We start from the raw sequence: 17,434 nt of genomic DNA on the forward strand, positions 1-17,434 counted from the left end.
AAACAGAGGTGCTATAATTCACTCCTGACACTTGCAACCCCTGGAAAAGCCATTCCCACCTAAGGGGAGGTGAGGCTACACTCTGCCACCTCTCTGTGTCCCCGTGCAGCAAGGACTGCCACCAGCCTGCCCAGCATGTGGGGCTGAAAATGGTCACAGACATCTTTTATAAAAAACCTTTCCTCAGGATTTTTTCTCCTGAGAAGCTGAGAAGCCTCAGGAACAAAATGTAAACATTGGTTATCTGCTGCTGTGGAGTGCAACAGGTGCATCTGTGATTGGTCTCATGTGGTTGTTTCTAATTAATGGCCAATCACAGTCAGCTGTCTGGACTGTCTCAGTCAGTCACAAGCCTTTGTTATCATTCTTTCTTTTTCTATTCTTAGCTAGCCTTCTGATGGAATCCTTTCTTCTATTCTTTTAGTATAGTTTTAATGTAATATAGATCATAAAATAATAAATCAAGCCTTCTGAAACATGGAGTCAGATCCTCATCTCTTCCCCCATCCTTGGACCCCTGTGAACACTGTCACAGAAAATGAAACAACTCTCATTTGCTTTCTGGTGCTTTCCAAATGACATCTTGCACACTTGCTGGAGGTGCCACTGTCACCAGGTCACCGTGAATATCTGATTGCCTGGAGGGAGACAGACTCACTTTTTAAAAGAAGGTTAACAGTGCAAAGACACTTGATGACACTTTCCTGTGTTCACATGGAGGAAAAAACCTTGCAATCTCAGGTCTATTGTATGGCAGAGAAATGTCATGAATCTGAGAATCTGGAAGCAAGCAAGGGCAAAGAGAAAGAGCAGTATTTTATATTTTGAGTGTGGCTCACGATGGCCTCATCCAGGAGGATTCATTTCCCAGAGCTCAGCTTTACTAACTCCCCATGGGTTGGTGCCACCCAGCCCTGCCAGGCCCTCACCAGCTTGCTCCAGGATGGTTTCAGCACATTGAACACATATTTAGGAGTTGCAATCCTCTTTCAGTCTCCAGTTATTTTCTTGGTTCCAGCTCTGCTGAGGGATCCTTTGGACAAAACTTTAGGAGGGGCTAAATGGTTAAAAGGCAGAATACCCATTGTGTAGATGAGCATATGATGGGGAAAATCATCTGCTCCCATCATATTTTCTCTATTCAATCTTCTGTTGCATTTTTGATACGATTTTAATAAACATTTTACATTTTTTGGAAGTGAGCATCATTTCTCACACCCCCAAACACAACACTTGGTCTCCTTAGAACCCACAGCCTCTGCAAATCAAGGGCCAGGTTCCTCCAGCTCCCAGCCATGCTGCTGCTCCTCTTCCAAAGCAGTTTTACCCCCAAATCTTTGGCAAAACCTCGAGCTGGGCCCATCCAGCTTGTCAGCCACCACACAGGGGGAGATGGGCCAGGATCTCTCCTTTCTGTAAAACAGAATTACTGCTCAACCAAACTCCCATCAAAAGGGAACCTGCCAATCCACTGGGTTCCCTCCTCACAGGGTCTTAAACTCACCAAGATCAAGGGCTCTTGCTTTGCTCACCCCTGAAAAGCAGGAGGAAGCTGCAGATATACTACGAGCACTTAGGAGGAAAAACATTACAGCATCTAAAGGTACTTTAAATGATTTAGATACAAACTTGCCTGTAATAAGACATCTATTTTGGTTAATCTCTTAGTTGCAAATCTTGAAACTCTTGAACCTGCCTCAGGCTACTGTCAGCAGCACTTCATTTAACACTGCTTATTGGGAATAACTGCTATTTCCCACTGTAACCTCCAAACCTCTTAAAGTCTCTCTTATTGCTCTGCCCAAATATACTTGCCTTCAGGATACAGAGGGTTTTTTCTTGCTAAGAACTGTTAAGATGATTTGAACAAGCTGAATCAGAGGAGACTGTTTCTCAGGCAAAGCAGCCAAAACTCAAAATGCCAGCCCTGCGATGTTTTGGGAGTGATTCTTCTTTTTTATTATTTTTGAGCGTTTACTCGGGTTATAAACTCCAACAGCTGCACTTTGATCACTCTTCACAAGCAAAGGAGTGAAGGGATGGAGGGGTGTGTGTTCATCCTCCAGGAACATCACCTGGGGGCAGGGATCTCCATCTCTGCCCACCCCTGTGGCTGTGGGGAGCATCTCCAGCTCACCACAGCCATGGTCAGAGCTCTTTGCTGGGGGCTTTAACGGCACCAATGCAGCTCTACACTCAACCCCATTTTTATTTCAAGGGGATGCAGAGCTCTAGTGGGCACCTGTGATTGCAGTCCCAGCTCAGCAGGTTTGATTTTCAACACAACCTTGGACACATCCAGCACTGACCTGATGGGTGCCACAGCTCCAGCCCCAACAAATCTGGGTGTCTTGGTTTGGAAAGACAGGAGTCTGCTAAGGAAGGCAGGAGCCTCCCCTGAAATGGAGAATGTAAACCTCCTCCCTCCGAATTGCTATAAATTTTAAATTAAGGGGCTCTCAGGCAAAGATATGGGAGCAGGAAATAACAGCTCTTTAATAGGGAAAGGAAAAAAATAAAAGGATAAAATAAACAATGCAGTACACTAGAACAACACTGACAGAGTCAGAACCCAACCTGACACCCTGTGGGTCAGGGTGTTGGCAGCAGTCCCATTGGAATTGTGGCTCAGCCCTCCTGCAGTGTCAGGGGTGGTTCTGCTGGAGCAGGGATCCTGTAGAGAAGGATGTATTCTTCCCCTGAAGATCCAGGGGAAGAAGAGGCAGCTGCTGTTCCTCTGGGGAATCCAGTGGAGAAGCTGTGCTGGTGTTCCAGAATCTCCAGATTATATCCAGGTAGGAATGCTTGGCTCCTCCCTCTGGGCTCCCATCTCCCAATGGGATGCTGTAGTTCTTATCAGCCATGCAGGGACATTCAATAGCTGTTATCAGCAGATGTCCCCTCAAAGAGAGAGATAAGGCAAACTGCCCACTTGACAAAGGTAATCTGCCATACAGATGGTAATGGAAAACATCTTGCATTGCAATCTTCAGCACTGGGAATTGCAGCAGTCCTGGGGCAGGGGTGAGGCCCCTCCCTGTCCTGCAGGCACACCCAGGGGTGGTGACTCCACCACTGCCCTGGGCAGGCCATTCCAGAGCTTTTTCTTAATTTTGGTCTCTGCAGCTTTCCAGGGTGCCAAAGCTGAGTGTGGTGCCAGTTTGGCCCTGCAATCAGCAGGCTGGTTCTGGTTTGGCAGAGCTGGATTAACTGGTGGCCTCATCCCTGCTAAACTAGGGTGAATGTAGAAAGCAGACAGGCTGTTATTTATCACAGCTTATATACACATATTTCACACCGGTTTGGGTTTTTATTTCTGTCAAGGCTTTTGTGTGAAACCTGGTGCAGATGGATGTGAGAGTGAATCTCCAAACCCCCAGAGCTGTAATCCCTTAATGCTGGGCACTTTCTCAAGCATATTGCTGGGAATAGAAACTGATCCCAAGTTAGGCCTGTGTTTGGGGTGAGCTCTGTCCCTTTTCTCATTTGCTTCTCCTGTGTTTTGTTGCTTTGAAATGTGGTTGGTGATTGTTTATCCAACATGTGAATTGTTTTAACTTAATGACCAATCACTGTCTAGCTGCATTGGGACTCTAGAAGCAGTCACGAGTTTTTTATTATTATCTTGTTAAGCCTTCTGTCTGCACCCTTTCTCTGTTCTTTAGTATAGTTTTAGTATAGCATTCTTTTATACAATATAGAACCATAAAATAATAAATAATAAATTAATTTATTATATATATAATATGTTATATAAATTATATGTTATATATAATTTATACATACATATATATAGATGATAAATATATACAATCTATGAATATATAATATATAGAATTTATATAAATATATAATTATAAATTATATTTATCTATTCATAGATCATAAAATAATAAATTAGCCTTCTAATAACATGGAGTCAGGTTCATAATTTCCTCCCTTTGTTGGGGGACCACCCCAAAAATACCAGAGCTGACAGCAGCAAAAAGCCCCATTTTAAACAGATTTCTCCTGTAGATGAAGCATTGAGAGTGTGGTGTGCTCTGATAAACATCAGAGCTACCAGACTGAGGTAGGAGAGGTCCAAGCCCAGAGCTTCCAAACTGTAACATTTGTATTGTTTTAATATTTAAATGGCATTGAAAATTGAATAAAAGGGTTTAAAATGTTTTTTAGTTCACAGAATCACAGAATAATGAGGTTGGAAGAGACCTCTAAGATCACTGAGTCCAACCTCTGCCCTAACACAACAACTAGACTATATCACCAAGTGCCATATCCAGTCTTTTTTTTTTTTTATTTGGGTTAGAAAAGGGCTTAAATTGATAAATTGGTCTTTTGTGTGAGGAAAAAAAGGGCTTTTTGGAGCACAATGATGTGCTTGTCTTTTTTGAAGGGCTGTGGTTTTCTTTTATTGATGGCTGGAATTGAAAAGGTGAATTGAGGAGCATCTTCTGGATGCAGTGGAATGTTGAAAAACCAATCTTTGAAGTCGATGATAACAAGAGGTTAATTTCTTGGAATTATTGGGAGAGAAGGAAGTTCAGGTTGATGTTGCTGATCTCTGGGTCAGGAAAGGGCTTTATCTGAAAAAAAACAGGTACAGCCACCAGCACAACCCCAAATCTGCCCCTTCTTCCTCCATGAAGTGCTCAGAAAAGGAAACATCCAACACCCGTGGCCTCTCTTTTCCTCCACAGAGCTCAATTTGGGATTGGTGCCAGTGGAAAAAAACCAAAAAAATAAAGCCATTGCTGCCAGCCCAGAGGGTGCCAGCAGCACAGGGGGCATTTTTAGGGCACCTCCAAAGTGTCATCCCTGTCCCTCAGAGCATCCCTAAATCTTTTTAGTGGGACAGGTGGTCATTAGAGATGCTCCTTCCAAATCCTTTGTGTCTTCATCCATCAGGCAGCTCTCCCCTTCCATCCTGGAGAGTTTCAGAAGTAATTTGCAGATATCTCAGCTTGCCCAGTAATTTTGTTCCTTATTAAATATTGCTAATGACAGGGTTTTAGACTCTCAGCCATATATTCACTTTCTGTTCCAGTATAAATTTTAATCTGTCTTCCCTCTTCCTTCTAGACAAGTCTTTAAAAAAAAAAATTACTGGAATAAAAAGGAAAGCACCAAGTAATTGAAAAGAGCTGCTAAAAGCAGAAAGGAAGGAAAGCTAAGGAAAGTTATAATGATTGAAAAGTTCAATAAAATCAGAGGAAAGAAGGAAAAATTCAGATTTTTAATGAAATGGATGGCAAGGTGTCACTGTACATGGCAGCAGATCCTGGAAGCTGAGATCTGTTTTCCCAGCCCAGGTCAGGCTCCCACCTCCATGGGCCACTTCAAAACCATCCCTACAAAACCATCCCTACAAAACCATCACTCCCCTTCCCTTGTTTAAACCTGAACTGCATTTTCTCCATTCTCCATTCACCCTCAAGCTAAACCTTTTCATCTGGTGCTTTCAAAGCCTAACCAATAAAATGTTGAAACCAATAAAACTCTTTGTGGGGGGGAAGCTTCCTGAAGAAAGCAAGCAAAGAAGGTGTTTTACCAAAAGCTACAGGCAGAAAACGGGAGGCTGGAGTTGAGAAGCTCATGCAGATGAATCTTGAATGGTCTATTCTCACCCTCATAATGAGCACATACATGATTAATGAAAATATTTATCCTCATAACCCACTGCAGCGAGTTAATATTTAATCCAAAATCCAGGTGCAAGCCCAAGCTTTCCTGGTTCCTCACCCACCTTCTTGTTTCCTTGGAAATCTCTGAACTCTGCCAACTGCCCTGGGATTTGGCTCCTTGGGGCTGGCTTTCCCTGGCTTTCTGCATAAGTCTCACACCTTTTGATCCCCAAAAGCTCTGCCACCTGGGACCTACAAGGTTTCTCAGATAATCCCGTGGAGCTGCTGCTTTGTAACGCGCCTCACTTTGATATTCAAGGCAAAGCTGGACAGCCCACACATGAAAAGACATCCTTCCCTTTCTTCCCAGCCTTAATTCCATCTGCAAATTAAACATTTCGAGGCAGATATTTATAGAGGAGTGCCCTGATCCTCCCGGGAGGGCCCTGGAGTCTCCAATGTGTAATTTTGCTTTAGGAATATGATTTTAATTTTGATTTTTTCACTGAGGCTGGTGGTAAGGGGGGTGCTGGAGGTGGGGCTGCCCCACATGGGTGATGCAGTGTGGGGAGCCTGGATGTACCCAGAGGCTCCAGGCTCTTTCTGCTTCCCCATCCTTGTCCTCTGCAAAGCTCTTTCAGGACATTAAAATGTTTCAGGACATTAAAATGTTTCAGGACATTCCAGGGCCTTCAAAGGTGACAGTTTTTACTTTTGAAAGAATGGGGTCTGTAAACTTTGCCTGCAAGAGCTTTCAGCTGTGACTTACCAAAAAAACCCCAAACCAAAGAAACCTCCTTTAAAAATGGTGTGCAGATTGAAAGAACTGCCCAGCCCTGGGTCCTGCTGGCCCTTTGGAGCTCTCACAGAATCATCCATCCCCCTTGTATCCCAGTCCTCCATCCCATATTTTCACTGTGGGCAACCCCCAACCTCTAAAAAAAACCCCAAAAAGGGAATATTTTTATTTATGTCATTTATAGATATGTCCTAGAGCAGAGGATGAAGGACTTTTATTTTGTTTCCCAGTTAAATATTTTCATTTTATCTTCTTGTTAAAGAGTAACTCAGTGCTATTCTTTTGCCCAGCATCACTCACTCAAATCTTCCTGATGGGAAGAGTTCAGGGCAGGGAAACTTGCAGGAAAGATGGTTTCAGTAGCAATAAGAAGGGGAGACTTTGGCACATTTCTGCTATGTTATTTCTCATGATATTTTATATTCCAGTGACCCAGGTTTCCCTAACAATGATTTCTATTATTAATTGTGGAAAAGCACTTTTTCCCTATACTTCCAGGAAGTTATTGCATGTAAGGAGTATATTTAACCAGTCTCTAGTGCTAGAATTCATTGCAAGAAATGACCTATACAAATGGTTTTCTTATTGGAAATGTCTTTAAGCTCCAGTAAACTTTTGGAGTCCCTGGGAAGCTGGTAATGTGCCTTTGAAGGAAGTATGACTTATGAAATTGCAGTTTTTAGCTTAGCTGGGTAATGTTAATGAGAAAATATCAATGGGCTGCAGGTGGAAGTCTCCTGAATCCCATAAGTTAGGAGTAAATTATTCTGTTTTCCTAAATGAAGCAGCTCTGTGCAGTGCTGCTCCTAAATCAGACTGTTGGTGAGAATTATTTATTAATTTGTGAAGATCCAGAGAGAAGCTCAGGCAAATAAATACAAACTGAACTGCGTGAGAGAGGTACAAAATTGAGTTTGCTGTGGGCATGGAAGAAAAGGGTTTGTGAGAAAAGGGTTGGGACCTTGTGTGAGGGAGGAGTTGGGGGTACAGGGACAAATCCTCACTGTGGCAGGGACAGGCCACAATGAGGATGATCAAACCCCCCCAAGATTTCAGCTGCAGTGCAGCAGCTTCTCTGTAATTAAAGCTGGAGCTCTGCAGCCCTGCCTGTGCCTGCTGCAGCCCAGCAAGCACATCAAAGGCAGATGTGTCCCAGAGGACAGATCGCACACCAGGGAATTCAGGGTTTGCTGCACACCCCAGTGTGTGAGGGATGGCCCAGCAGAGCAGCAGCTCACACTGAGCAGGTGTTGGGGAGGATGAAACAGGAAAGCCTTATCAATATGATTGCCTGGCAAAAGATTTTGAGAATATGGAAACTATAAGCGAGATTGAAATGAAATCAAGCTCGGAGATCCCTTAGTTACTGAACAACTGGAAAACAATGGTGTGGCCAGCTGAAGGTAATCCCCTTTTGATGGAACAACACCCTCTGCTTACAGACAGGTCCAGGGGTCAGAGCAGACCCTACAGCTTGGCAGAAGGGGCCCAAAGAGGAGTTTTTAGGGTTTAAAATGTAACCCAGTATGGTAATGTAGTGATTCTTATAGGCTGTATGGAAATGCTATAGGATTTGTATCTTGTACTAGATTGGTTAGTGACAATCAGAATATTCAACACAGAAGAAGATTTATTGTATTGTAATAGGAACTTTGCTCTCTTAGCTCTTACCTCTTACCTCTTACCTCTTACCTCTTGTCTTTTACTCTCTCACCCTCTCTCCCCCTCTCTTCTCTCAGCCTGCTCTGAGCTGTGGCTGGCAGCTCCCAGCAGGGCCCTGCACCCAGGCCCTTTGCAATGAACCCCAAGTTCCAGACCTGGCTGCAGAGATCTCTCATCTCTGTCCATCCCAACTGTGCTACCCTCATGAATCCTACAAGCAGGGGATGCCCCATCCCCCTGGGGCTCCTTGTGCCCGCTGGTGCCCTGGTTTTGGCAGCACAAACTCACCTTTTGTGGCTCCCAGCTCCTCTGGGCTCTGCAGGTACCTCACAGCTCAGCTTCCCCTCCTGCCAGCACCTGGCCTCCCACCCTGAGAGGATTTATTCCTCCCTGAGCAAGTCTCCAGTGCTGGAATTAATCAGGGAGATGGACGAGTACAAGCCCATTTATTGTGCACTGTAGATGAGTGATAAGTCTGTGCCAGAGCCTGGGAAAGCAATCAGGAGAAGGGAGAGAAGGGAAGAGGAGGGAAGAGCAGCATTGTGGGTAAATATGTGCACTTCTGGTGGTGATTACCCTCCAAGTAATTAGTTTTTAAATCAGGCAGACGTTTCGGGAACTGCTCGCTACGAGCTGCTTTAATTATTTATACTCCCTTTTATTCTTATTATTTATAGTCCTCCTCTTTGGATGGAGATGCTCTTCGGAACCTGACCCATCTCCAGCCCTGCCTGGCCCTGCAGCCCCCTCCTGCAGGGCTGCCAGGCACCCCCAGAGCCCAGCTGTGCTGGGCGACCCCTCTCTCTCCCTGCCAGAGCCAGCAAGGCAAGCAGGGCCCATCCTTGCTGTGGAAAGCTGCTCAGCTCGGTAATTAAACTCTCACTCATCTTCATTTCCCTCATTTGTTCAAGTGAGGCCACTCAATAAGCCATTAGTGCAAGGTCCTTGCTGCCATCCTGAGGCACATTTCCCTTGGAGGGTGTGGGCAGGGGGGGCAGCTCCTTGCCTTGCTTTCCTCTGCCCAAACCATCCCCACCCAGCCCCTCCCAGGTCACTCCTGGGACACTCTGGGGATTTGGGGGGAATTTTGCAATGGCCAGCCCTTCCCACAGCTGGGATTTTTCCCACAGCACCACACAAGCCCCTGTTCCATCAGAGCATCTGGTGTTGCTCTCTCTTGGCCAAGCCCACCTCTCTGGAGCTTCCCAACATCTGGAAGCCATTCCCTGCACCATTCCCATGAAGGGACCTCCGACCCCTTGAGCTCCTCCTCTGGCCTAAACAAAAGTTGCCCTTACTGCTGAGCTGGGGGATTTTGCCTGATTTCCCCTTTCTCCATCCACAAACCATTTCTCAACCTGTCACCAGGACAGCATCTGCCTGGAGAGCCCTGGAGCATCCTCTGTCCCTCCATGGACACACTCAGATTCCAGAATCTGCCTGGGAAGCCCTGTGTCGCACACATCTTCTATGAAAAGTCCTTTCCTTAGGATTTTTTCTCCTGAGAAGCTGAGAAGCCTCAGGAACAAAATGTAAACATTGATTATCTGCTGCTGTGGAATGCAACAGGTGCATCTGTGATTGGTCTCATGTGCTTGTTTCTAATTAATGGCCAATCACAGTCAGCTGGCTCAGACTCTCTATCTGAGCCACAAACCTTTGTTATCATTCTTTCCTTTTCTATTCTTAGCCAGCCTTCTGATGAAATCCTTTCTTTTATTCTTCTAGTATAGTTTTAATATAATATATATCATAAAATAATAAATCAATCCTTCTGAAACATGGAGCCAGATCCTTGTCTCTTCCCTCATCCTCGGATCCCTGTGAACATGGTCACAGCCCTGGAGCATCCTCTGTCCCTGCATGGACACACTCAGATTCCAGAATCTAAGCATCCTCTGTCCCATCTCCCTCAAATGCTCACACACCAACAATGAGGAAAACAGCAAAAAAAACCCCAAATCCCAGCACAAGAAAAACCACAACATAGGCAGAATCTGCTGTAGGTTCCTCTAGGAGCAAAGCCCAAGGCCTGTGTTTGTAGTTACTACAACGTTGATTTTCCCTCCTCCATCCCTAGGAGCTTTTGTTCTGGGTCTTGCTCTGCTTACAGCAGTGAGAACATTTTGATTTTGCTGCTTCTTACCCTGGAATCCTTTGTGAGCTGTGGGGGTGAGGATTTGGGGTGAGGCAAGCACAGAACAGCTCAGGAAATGGGAGGGTATTGATGGGGATGGGTTTGGCACTGTGGCAAAGGGGTCCCATCACTGATGCCACGTGAGATGAGACAATTCACTGCACCAAAACCCAGATAACAGCAGAAAAGCAGAGTTAAAATGTACATAAGGCTGTCCTGTGCTCTAGAGCCCCTCAGGAACATGACCTGAGTGCTGCCCTGCTGGGTTTGTGTCCATCCTCCCACAGCCACACAATCCCAGAGGGCTGAGGCTGGAAAGGAGCTCTGAAGTCACTTGCTCCAGCCTAAACAGGGTCACTTAGAGCTCCAGGTGACCTCTGAGTTCAGCTACTCAGGGGGAAAAATACAATAAACACATGAGAGAGATTAAACCAGAGGGGACAGTGTCACATCTGTGACACCGGGGACAAGTGTGGTTTTCAGGATGGCCAATCTTCACTTCCAAGGGCATCCCAAGGCCAAGCCTGCAGCCATGAAGGGTTTGAAGAACCACCTGCCTGTGCAGCCAAAGCCACTCAGGTGTGAAAGCTGAGCTCCTGCCTGCCCCTGAACTAGGGGAAACACACTTCTGGAAAAACAGCAGGAAGCACGGTGGGAACAGCCCCACCATGGAAACACAGGGATGGGATCCACCTGCCCCCCTCAGGATTGGGCTGGCTCCATCCCAAAGCTCCATCCATCAGCTCCAGCAGTTTGGAGAGTACCTAGGGCAGGAATCTGAAGTGGGATGAGTCAAGGAGGTCAGGAATGTGGAAATCCACAAAATTAGAGGGAAAATCAGAAAGTTTTGGGGAAAGCTGCAAAAGGCAGGCCTCAGATACAGCAGAACTGTAAGTAGAACTAAAGCAGCAGCCATGAGATTGGTCAGCAGAAAAATTAAACTGTAGAAAAAGCAAGGGCAAATAGAACAATGGCCTGTGTATTAACACTTGTCTGAATAGCTCTCTAAGCTGCACAAAGTTTATCTAGCAAAATATTAGGAAGGTTAAAGCTTAATAATGAAGCTCTATGTGTTGTGTTTTAAGGCTTACAAGCAGGTATTGTATTTGAAATAAGCAAGCATTGTTTTAGCCAAAGGTACCTGTGCTTATGGTGACTGGATAGAACTACTGTCAATGTGCTCTTGCTTTGTGTGATTGGTCAAAAAGCTTTTAAAGTGAGTTGTAACATTGAGTTCTTTGTCTGCTGCCTGGGGTGTGAGCTGCTGCCATCTTCCCATTGTCATAACCATGTATTGAGACTGATGCTGGAAAATCAAACAGCTCAAGGCACTTTCCACAGCAGCCCCGTCTGTAAATAACCCCCCTGCCGGTGTCAAGGAATTCTCTTCCACCCTGAACAGGGCAGTTTTGTGGCTGGATTCTCCCATCACGCCCAGCCCTACAGCAATGATTATACCAAGGCTGGGAACAGACATTTTCAAACAAGCATCCTTCTATTTGCATTCGAAACATTTATTTTGGGAAATACATATTAAACACTATTATTTATACAAAAATGGACTAAATTTTCATAATGCTTATAACCCCCAAAAGGCCATTTTTAATAGATCTGGATGAAGGGTTTTTTTATTGTATTATTTTCTTTTTTTTTTTTTCCTTCAAAAAAAAAAAGTCAGGTTACAAAGGAGAAAGCGGCGTGTCTTGCTTGGCCCAGCTTGAGATACCAAGTAGAGGAAAAAAAAGTTTAGGATGGCATTTGCAGAAGTGCCTCACACAAGAGGTTTTTTCCTCCCCTTTCAGTCTTTTTTTAACACTTGAAATATATATTTTTTTTCAGTTAATACATTTGTTGTTGTTTTTTGCTAAAATATAGCAAGTCAGCAAGTACAGAGTTGCTGTTCCCCAACAGCTCCGTGGGGCTGCTGTGGAGGGGGATGTGAGTGAAGGGGAGAAGGGACTCTCACAATCCACCCCCCTTTGGCTGCTGGGGGGGTGTGTGGGGAGCCCCTGAAAAGCTGGGGAGCCCCAGCAAGGGGAGAGCAACCTCCTCCCTCCTCCTGTGCTGAGCCAGGCTCTGTCCCCCGTGGGCTCTGCAGGTGCCTTCCAGTGCTAGAGCATGGGACACGCTGCCACTTCGGTGTGTGCCCCCAGAATGGGTGATTTGCAGGAAGTTTTTTTCCCTTAGAGAGGACTGGGAGACTGGTGGACACCAGAAAGGCAAAGGAGAGCTGGGGAGAGCGGCAGGACTGCAGAGCTTTGCTCCAGGAACCCCTGCTCCTGGGTCACAGTGCTACCTAATGCTTGCAGGGTCTGATTTACACAGAAAGAGAAGGGTCTGGGGGCAGAGCTGGGGGAGCAGCACCCACAAACACCCAGCTCCCCCCACAGCTGCAGGGCTCGGTCAGCACATGCACAGACCCCCTGCACAAGGACCAGCACAACAGGAGCATCTTCCCTGGACACACAAGGGACCCAAGAAATGAAAAGGAATTTACAGCTACCCAAGAGCCTCCTCTGATGTAGGGAAAAGCCCAAGAATCACAAAGGTCAGACAGGACCACCCTCTGCCTCCCAGCACTGCTTTGCAGAGACAAAGTTCCACGCTCAGCCCCCTCAGGACAAACACACTCGGAGCCTTCAGAGAACAAGGACCCACCCGAGTGACAAATAAATACACAAGTGTTCCCAGGACATCAGCCACAGCTCTGGCCCGAGGGAGAGGGAATGAGAGTCTCTGTGGAGGTTCACAGCCTTGTGTAGGCTGCAGAGACAGACAAGGCAGAGCCTCCCTCCCCTCTCCCACGCTATTGCAAGGTCACAGTCTAAAAGGCACTTCTCCCAAAGCAGGGCGCTCTGCCTGGCCGGGGCAAGGTGACAGGCGAGGTGACACCTCAACACTCCCAGTTTATTGCATGTAGAGAGGGTACAGGGGCTGGTTTGGGGGCTGGTGGCTCCCAGAGGGCTGCAGGAGGCAAGGACGGCACTGGCTGGCTCTCTTCATCCCACCGTACCTCGCCCTGAAGGCTCCATCCACCTGGAGGAGCCCTCGCCTTCCATGGACGGAGAGGAGGGGCTGCAAGGGCTCCCAGGGCACCCCAGCCCTGCTGGCCCCACAGATCTGCTCCCCTGGCGTGGCTGTGGGGCCACAGCTGGGGGCAAGTGAGAGCCCAGCCTGCACAGAGGGACAGACCCTGGGCCAGGGACGCCGCTCCGGGGGCTGAGCACAAAACTCATGGCACAAAGCAGGGGGAGAGCGGCCACCCCGCTCCACGTCTGGTTATTTGGTCAGTTTACATGGCAGGGGGTCAGGGAGCAGGGCAAGAGGGACAGTGGCAGAGGATTTATATAAAAATAAAGGGGGGAGAGGGGAGAAAGAGCGAGCGTGAGCGAGCGAGGTCCTGGCTGCGGCGAGGGACGGTTACATTTCGTTGGCCACCAGCTCCTTGTCAGCCACGCCGTTGGACAGAGAGCTCTGGCCCTCGTTCAGCCTCTTCACCCTGTAGGCTTCAAAGTGGATGTTGCTGGTAATATCCTTGATGTTCTGCATGTGTGTCCTGCAGGGAAGGGAGATGGAGCAATCACACCAGCCCATGTCACCCCAAACACCCCCAGGCCCAATGTGCCCTCCTGCCTTGCTGGTTAATGCAGGTTAATTCCCTCCTTTAGGGCACAGGAGGGAAGTAAAGGCAATCATTGGCAGCATTATTGGGCAGCAGGAGCTGAAGCCTTCATTTGTGCCTGGGGACACAGACCTGTGGCTGCACAACACCCACCCAGGGAGATCCCCACCCTGCTAGACCTGGGCTGAGGTTTTGTAGCCCCTCATAACTCTGCCAGCAGCAGAGTGATCACCTGTGCAGAGTTGGCTTTGCAGCCACACTGGGGAGGAGCCCAATGTCCCCTCTCCAGCAAGCCCAGGGGGCTCAGCCTCCCTCTCCCCCACAGCAGGGACACTTCTTTCGGAGGGACCAGCCTCACCCAGACCCCACAGTGACACCCCAGTGAAGGGTGATGCCTTTGAACTGGGGGTGAGAGCTGGCACTGGTGAGGGACCACTAAGGCCAGAAGCTGCTTGCAGGCAAGCTGGAGCCACACTGCCAGCAATCCTGGAGTGTGTCCTGACCCCCCCACTGCCCCTCTCCCCCTGCACTCAGCCCCCAAAGAGTGGGGCCACCCCTTGCAGTGGGCCGGGAGGGAAGGCAGGGATGGAGGGTGAATGGGTGGAGGGAGGGAGCAGCAGAGCAAAGCAGCAGCTGCCTCAAGCTGTGCTGGGCTGTCCCCTTTCCCTGGATGCCACCTGGTGACCAAAGGCTCTGGGGACAGGGCACTGACCTGATGAGGAGGTCCCGCAGGTAGGCGAACTCACAGTGTGTTGTGTTCTCCACTGGCAAGAGAGACAGAAACCATCAGTGAGCCCCCATGGCAGCACCTGGGCCAGCAGCACCTGGGGGCTTCCCCAGAGTGTGGGGGGCTCAGGTGGGCTCTGACACCCCAGGGTACAAGTACAGGACTCAAGAGTCCTCTTTGCTGCTGGAAAGCTCAGCCCTGGTGAGGTCTGACAGCACCCACAGCCCTTCCCAGGGTCCCACCAACGAGGAGCTCCCAGCAGCACCCCCAGCACAGCCCCAGAACCCCAAACAAGAAAGGGGGAGGGCTGTGGTGAGGCTCTCCACTGAAGTTTCATCTGTAGCTCAGCCATGAGCATCCTGCAGAACCCCAGGCACACTGTGAGGGCTGTGCAAGGACAGGAACTCCTGCTGCCAAGGGCCTCTGCTGGCAGGAGGAGTGCTTGCAATAGGGAAAAACCAAGGGGTGTTGCTCCACCACAATCAGTCTGACAGCTGCTATTTTACCTCTAATTTTACTCAATTTAGAGGAAGAATGCCGTTTTAATTGTTTTTTAATCCCAAAAATCCTGTACATAAAATAGCAGAATCCTTTATGCTGGAGAAGACCTCTAAGATCATTGAGTCCAACCACTAAACATCATGCAGGAATGGCAAAACACAAACACAACTGCTCTGCAAAGGCTGCCTGTGGCCATGGCTGTGTCCTGGGGGTCTCCCTGTGCAGAAGGCAGATGCCTTCCCAAGGGGAAGGTGAGGGTTTAATGAATCCCATTGAACTCAGAATGTTCAGGGATACAGCACAAGAGGGCAGCAGAGCTTCAAAATACACCGATTTTCCTGGCAGCTCTGTTAAACCATCCCTCAACACAGGATTCCTATTAAAAAGACTTGTAAATGAGAGGAACCTGTGAAGGGGAGGGGAGGAAGATGAGAGGGGTGGCACTGGAAATGAGCCAGCTGGCTGCCAGAAACCAGCAACAGGGAAATGTGTGGATGTGCTGGAGCCAGGAGCTTTCATCTAGCCTTTAAACCATAATTGTAAAATGGGGGAGAAAAAAGGGAGATGGAGATGGGAGATGGAAGAGGTCCCACAAGGGCACCAACCAAGGCATGGTGAAGGGTACAGATGCCAGGGGAAGGTTCTAACAGAGGCTTGAGACATGGGGATGTCACTGGTGTGCCCTCAAATCTGGCCCTCAAACATGAGGAAAATTATCCTTTTTTGGAGGGGCAGGGAAGCATCACATCCACCTCAACTTCTACTGCTGGTTTTGGACTTTATTAGGGCAGGGAGGAGCACTCAGGTACCTTCAATGGTGCCCCACTTGGTCTTCCTCCCAAGGATTCTTCTTCCATTCACCTGGTACTCCTGGTCACTGCCCACCACTGCAAATGGGATCATTTCCTGCGCAAAGAGAAAAACAAGGCTGTGATTTCTTCTGAGAACTGCTCAGGAAACCAAACCAGTGAGCAAAGTCCTACATCCTCCTGCCTCCAGGGGGGTTTCATGGGATGAGCTGGTTTGCCCCTGATGTTCCTGAGCAGTGCTGCCTGCCAGGGCCCACAGGCAGCCCGGAACTGGGTACCAGCTCTCCTGCACATGTGCCCAGCCTAAAACCAGCCCAAACCCAGCCTAGTCCAGTCCCCCACTGGCAGGCACCAGGTACAGCTGAGCAAAGGTATCCCAAAACCTCCCTGGGAATTGCTCCCAGCAACCTGTGGCCAACTCATTTCCTGATCCAAGTTGGTGTCTTTGAACTTCAGAGTCCCTAAAAGATATTTTTCTTCCACAAATTTGTCCAATCCACTTTAATGTGCCAAAAAATTGCTGGCTGATTCCTGCAGTGTGGAATTGCTATCAGCAGGCAGCCTAGAGGTGAAATTCCATCCCAGTGCTGGGAAGGCTGCTGCCCTAGCCAGGGATGGGCAGGCACCTCTGCTCCCTGAGCCTGGGGCAGGGGAAGGGGCCATGGACCCTGTGTGAGGGCACCTGGTGTGATGGTGTTCACAGGGGTCTCAGGCTGAGGGAAGAGATGAGGATCTGACTCCATGTTCCAGAAGGATTGATTTATTATTTTATGATATATATTATACTAAAACTATACTAAAAGAATAGAAGAAAGGATTTCATCAGAAGGCTGGCTAAGAATAGCATAGGAAGGAATGATAACAAAAGCAGCAGACTCTCTGTCTGAGCCAGCTGACTGTGATTGGCCATTAATTAGAAACATCCAACATGGGCCAATCAAAAATCTACCTGTTGCATTCCACAGCAGCAGATAATCATTGTTTACATTTTGTTTCTGAGGCCTCTCAGCTTCTCAGGAGGAAAAATCCTAAGGAAAGGATTTTTCATAAAAGATGTCTGTGACACACCTGGCAGGGTGGAGATGGGGATGGAGCATGGACAGGACACCTTCCCCACCCTCCTTCCACCCCTGCCCTGAGCTCTGGCAGGATCCCTGCTGCAGGGCAGACCCCATGGACACGGCACAGCAGCTTTGGGAACACAACAGAGCCTTTGGGAAGGGAGCCCCAGGTCATGGCCAGCCCTGGAGCTGCAGGTCTGTCCCAGGCACTGACCCGGAATTTCTCGTTCACCAGCCGATCTTCAGAGTCCTCATCAAACTCCTTCTGGGGGTACACATCGATGCCATTGGCCAGGAGATCAGCCATTATCTAGGAGGGAAGAGCACAGGCACGGGTGAAGGACAGGCAGGCACAGGAGATGCTCCCAAAGGGTCTCTGAGTGATGCCCACCAGTCCCAGCAGCACCATCTCCCTCTCCATCCTAAACACAGCCCCCTTTGGGGACAGAGACCTGTGCCACACACCCACCAAGAGCCTGCCCTGCAACCTCT

The 17,434-nt window shown here is 48.2% G+C and overlaps 1 protein-coding gene across 3 annotated transcripts in view; it reads right to left on the minus strand.

The window, feature by feature from the left end:
• The window catches only part of SEPTIN9 (septin 9), a 334,469-nt gene that overhangs the window by 211,610 nt on the left and 105,425 nt on the right, over positions 1-17,434 (minus strand). For all 3 annotated transcript variants that reach the window (XM_054278869.1, XM_054278868.1, XM_054278867.1), the window contains exons 8-11: positions 17,157-17,252; positions 15,882-15,978; positions 14,557-14,608; positions 12,425-13,778 (exon numbers count right to left, since the gene is read on the minus strand). In XM_054278869.1, the coding sequence (XP_054134844.1) occupies positions 13,643-13,778; positions 14,557-14,608; positions 15,882-15,978; positions 17,157-17,252 (381 nt within the window). In that variant the 3' untranslated portion in view covers positions 12,425-13,642. The remainder of the gene's footprint in view (positions 1-12,424; positions 13,779-14,556; positions 14,609-15,881; positions 15,979-17,156; positions 17,253-17,434) is intronic.

This window comes from Melozone crissalis, unplaced genomic scaffold (genome assembly GCF_028551555.1).
Source record: "Melozone crissalis strain CALT ecotype California unplaced genomic scaffold, PUWL_Pcris_2 ptg000026l_1, whole genome shotgun sequence".
Taxonomy (NCBI): Eukaryota; Metazoa; Chordata; class Aves; order Passeriformes; family Passerellidae; genus Melozone; species Melozone crissalis.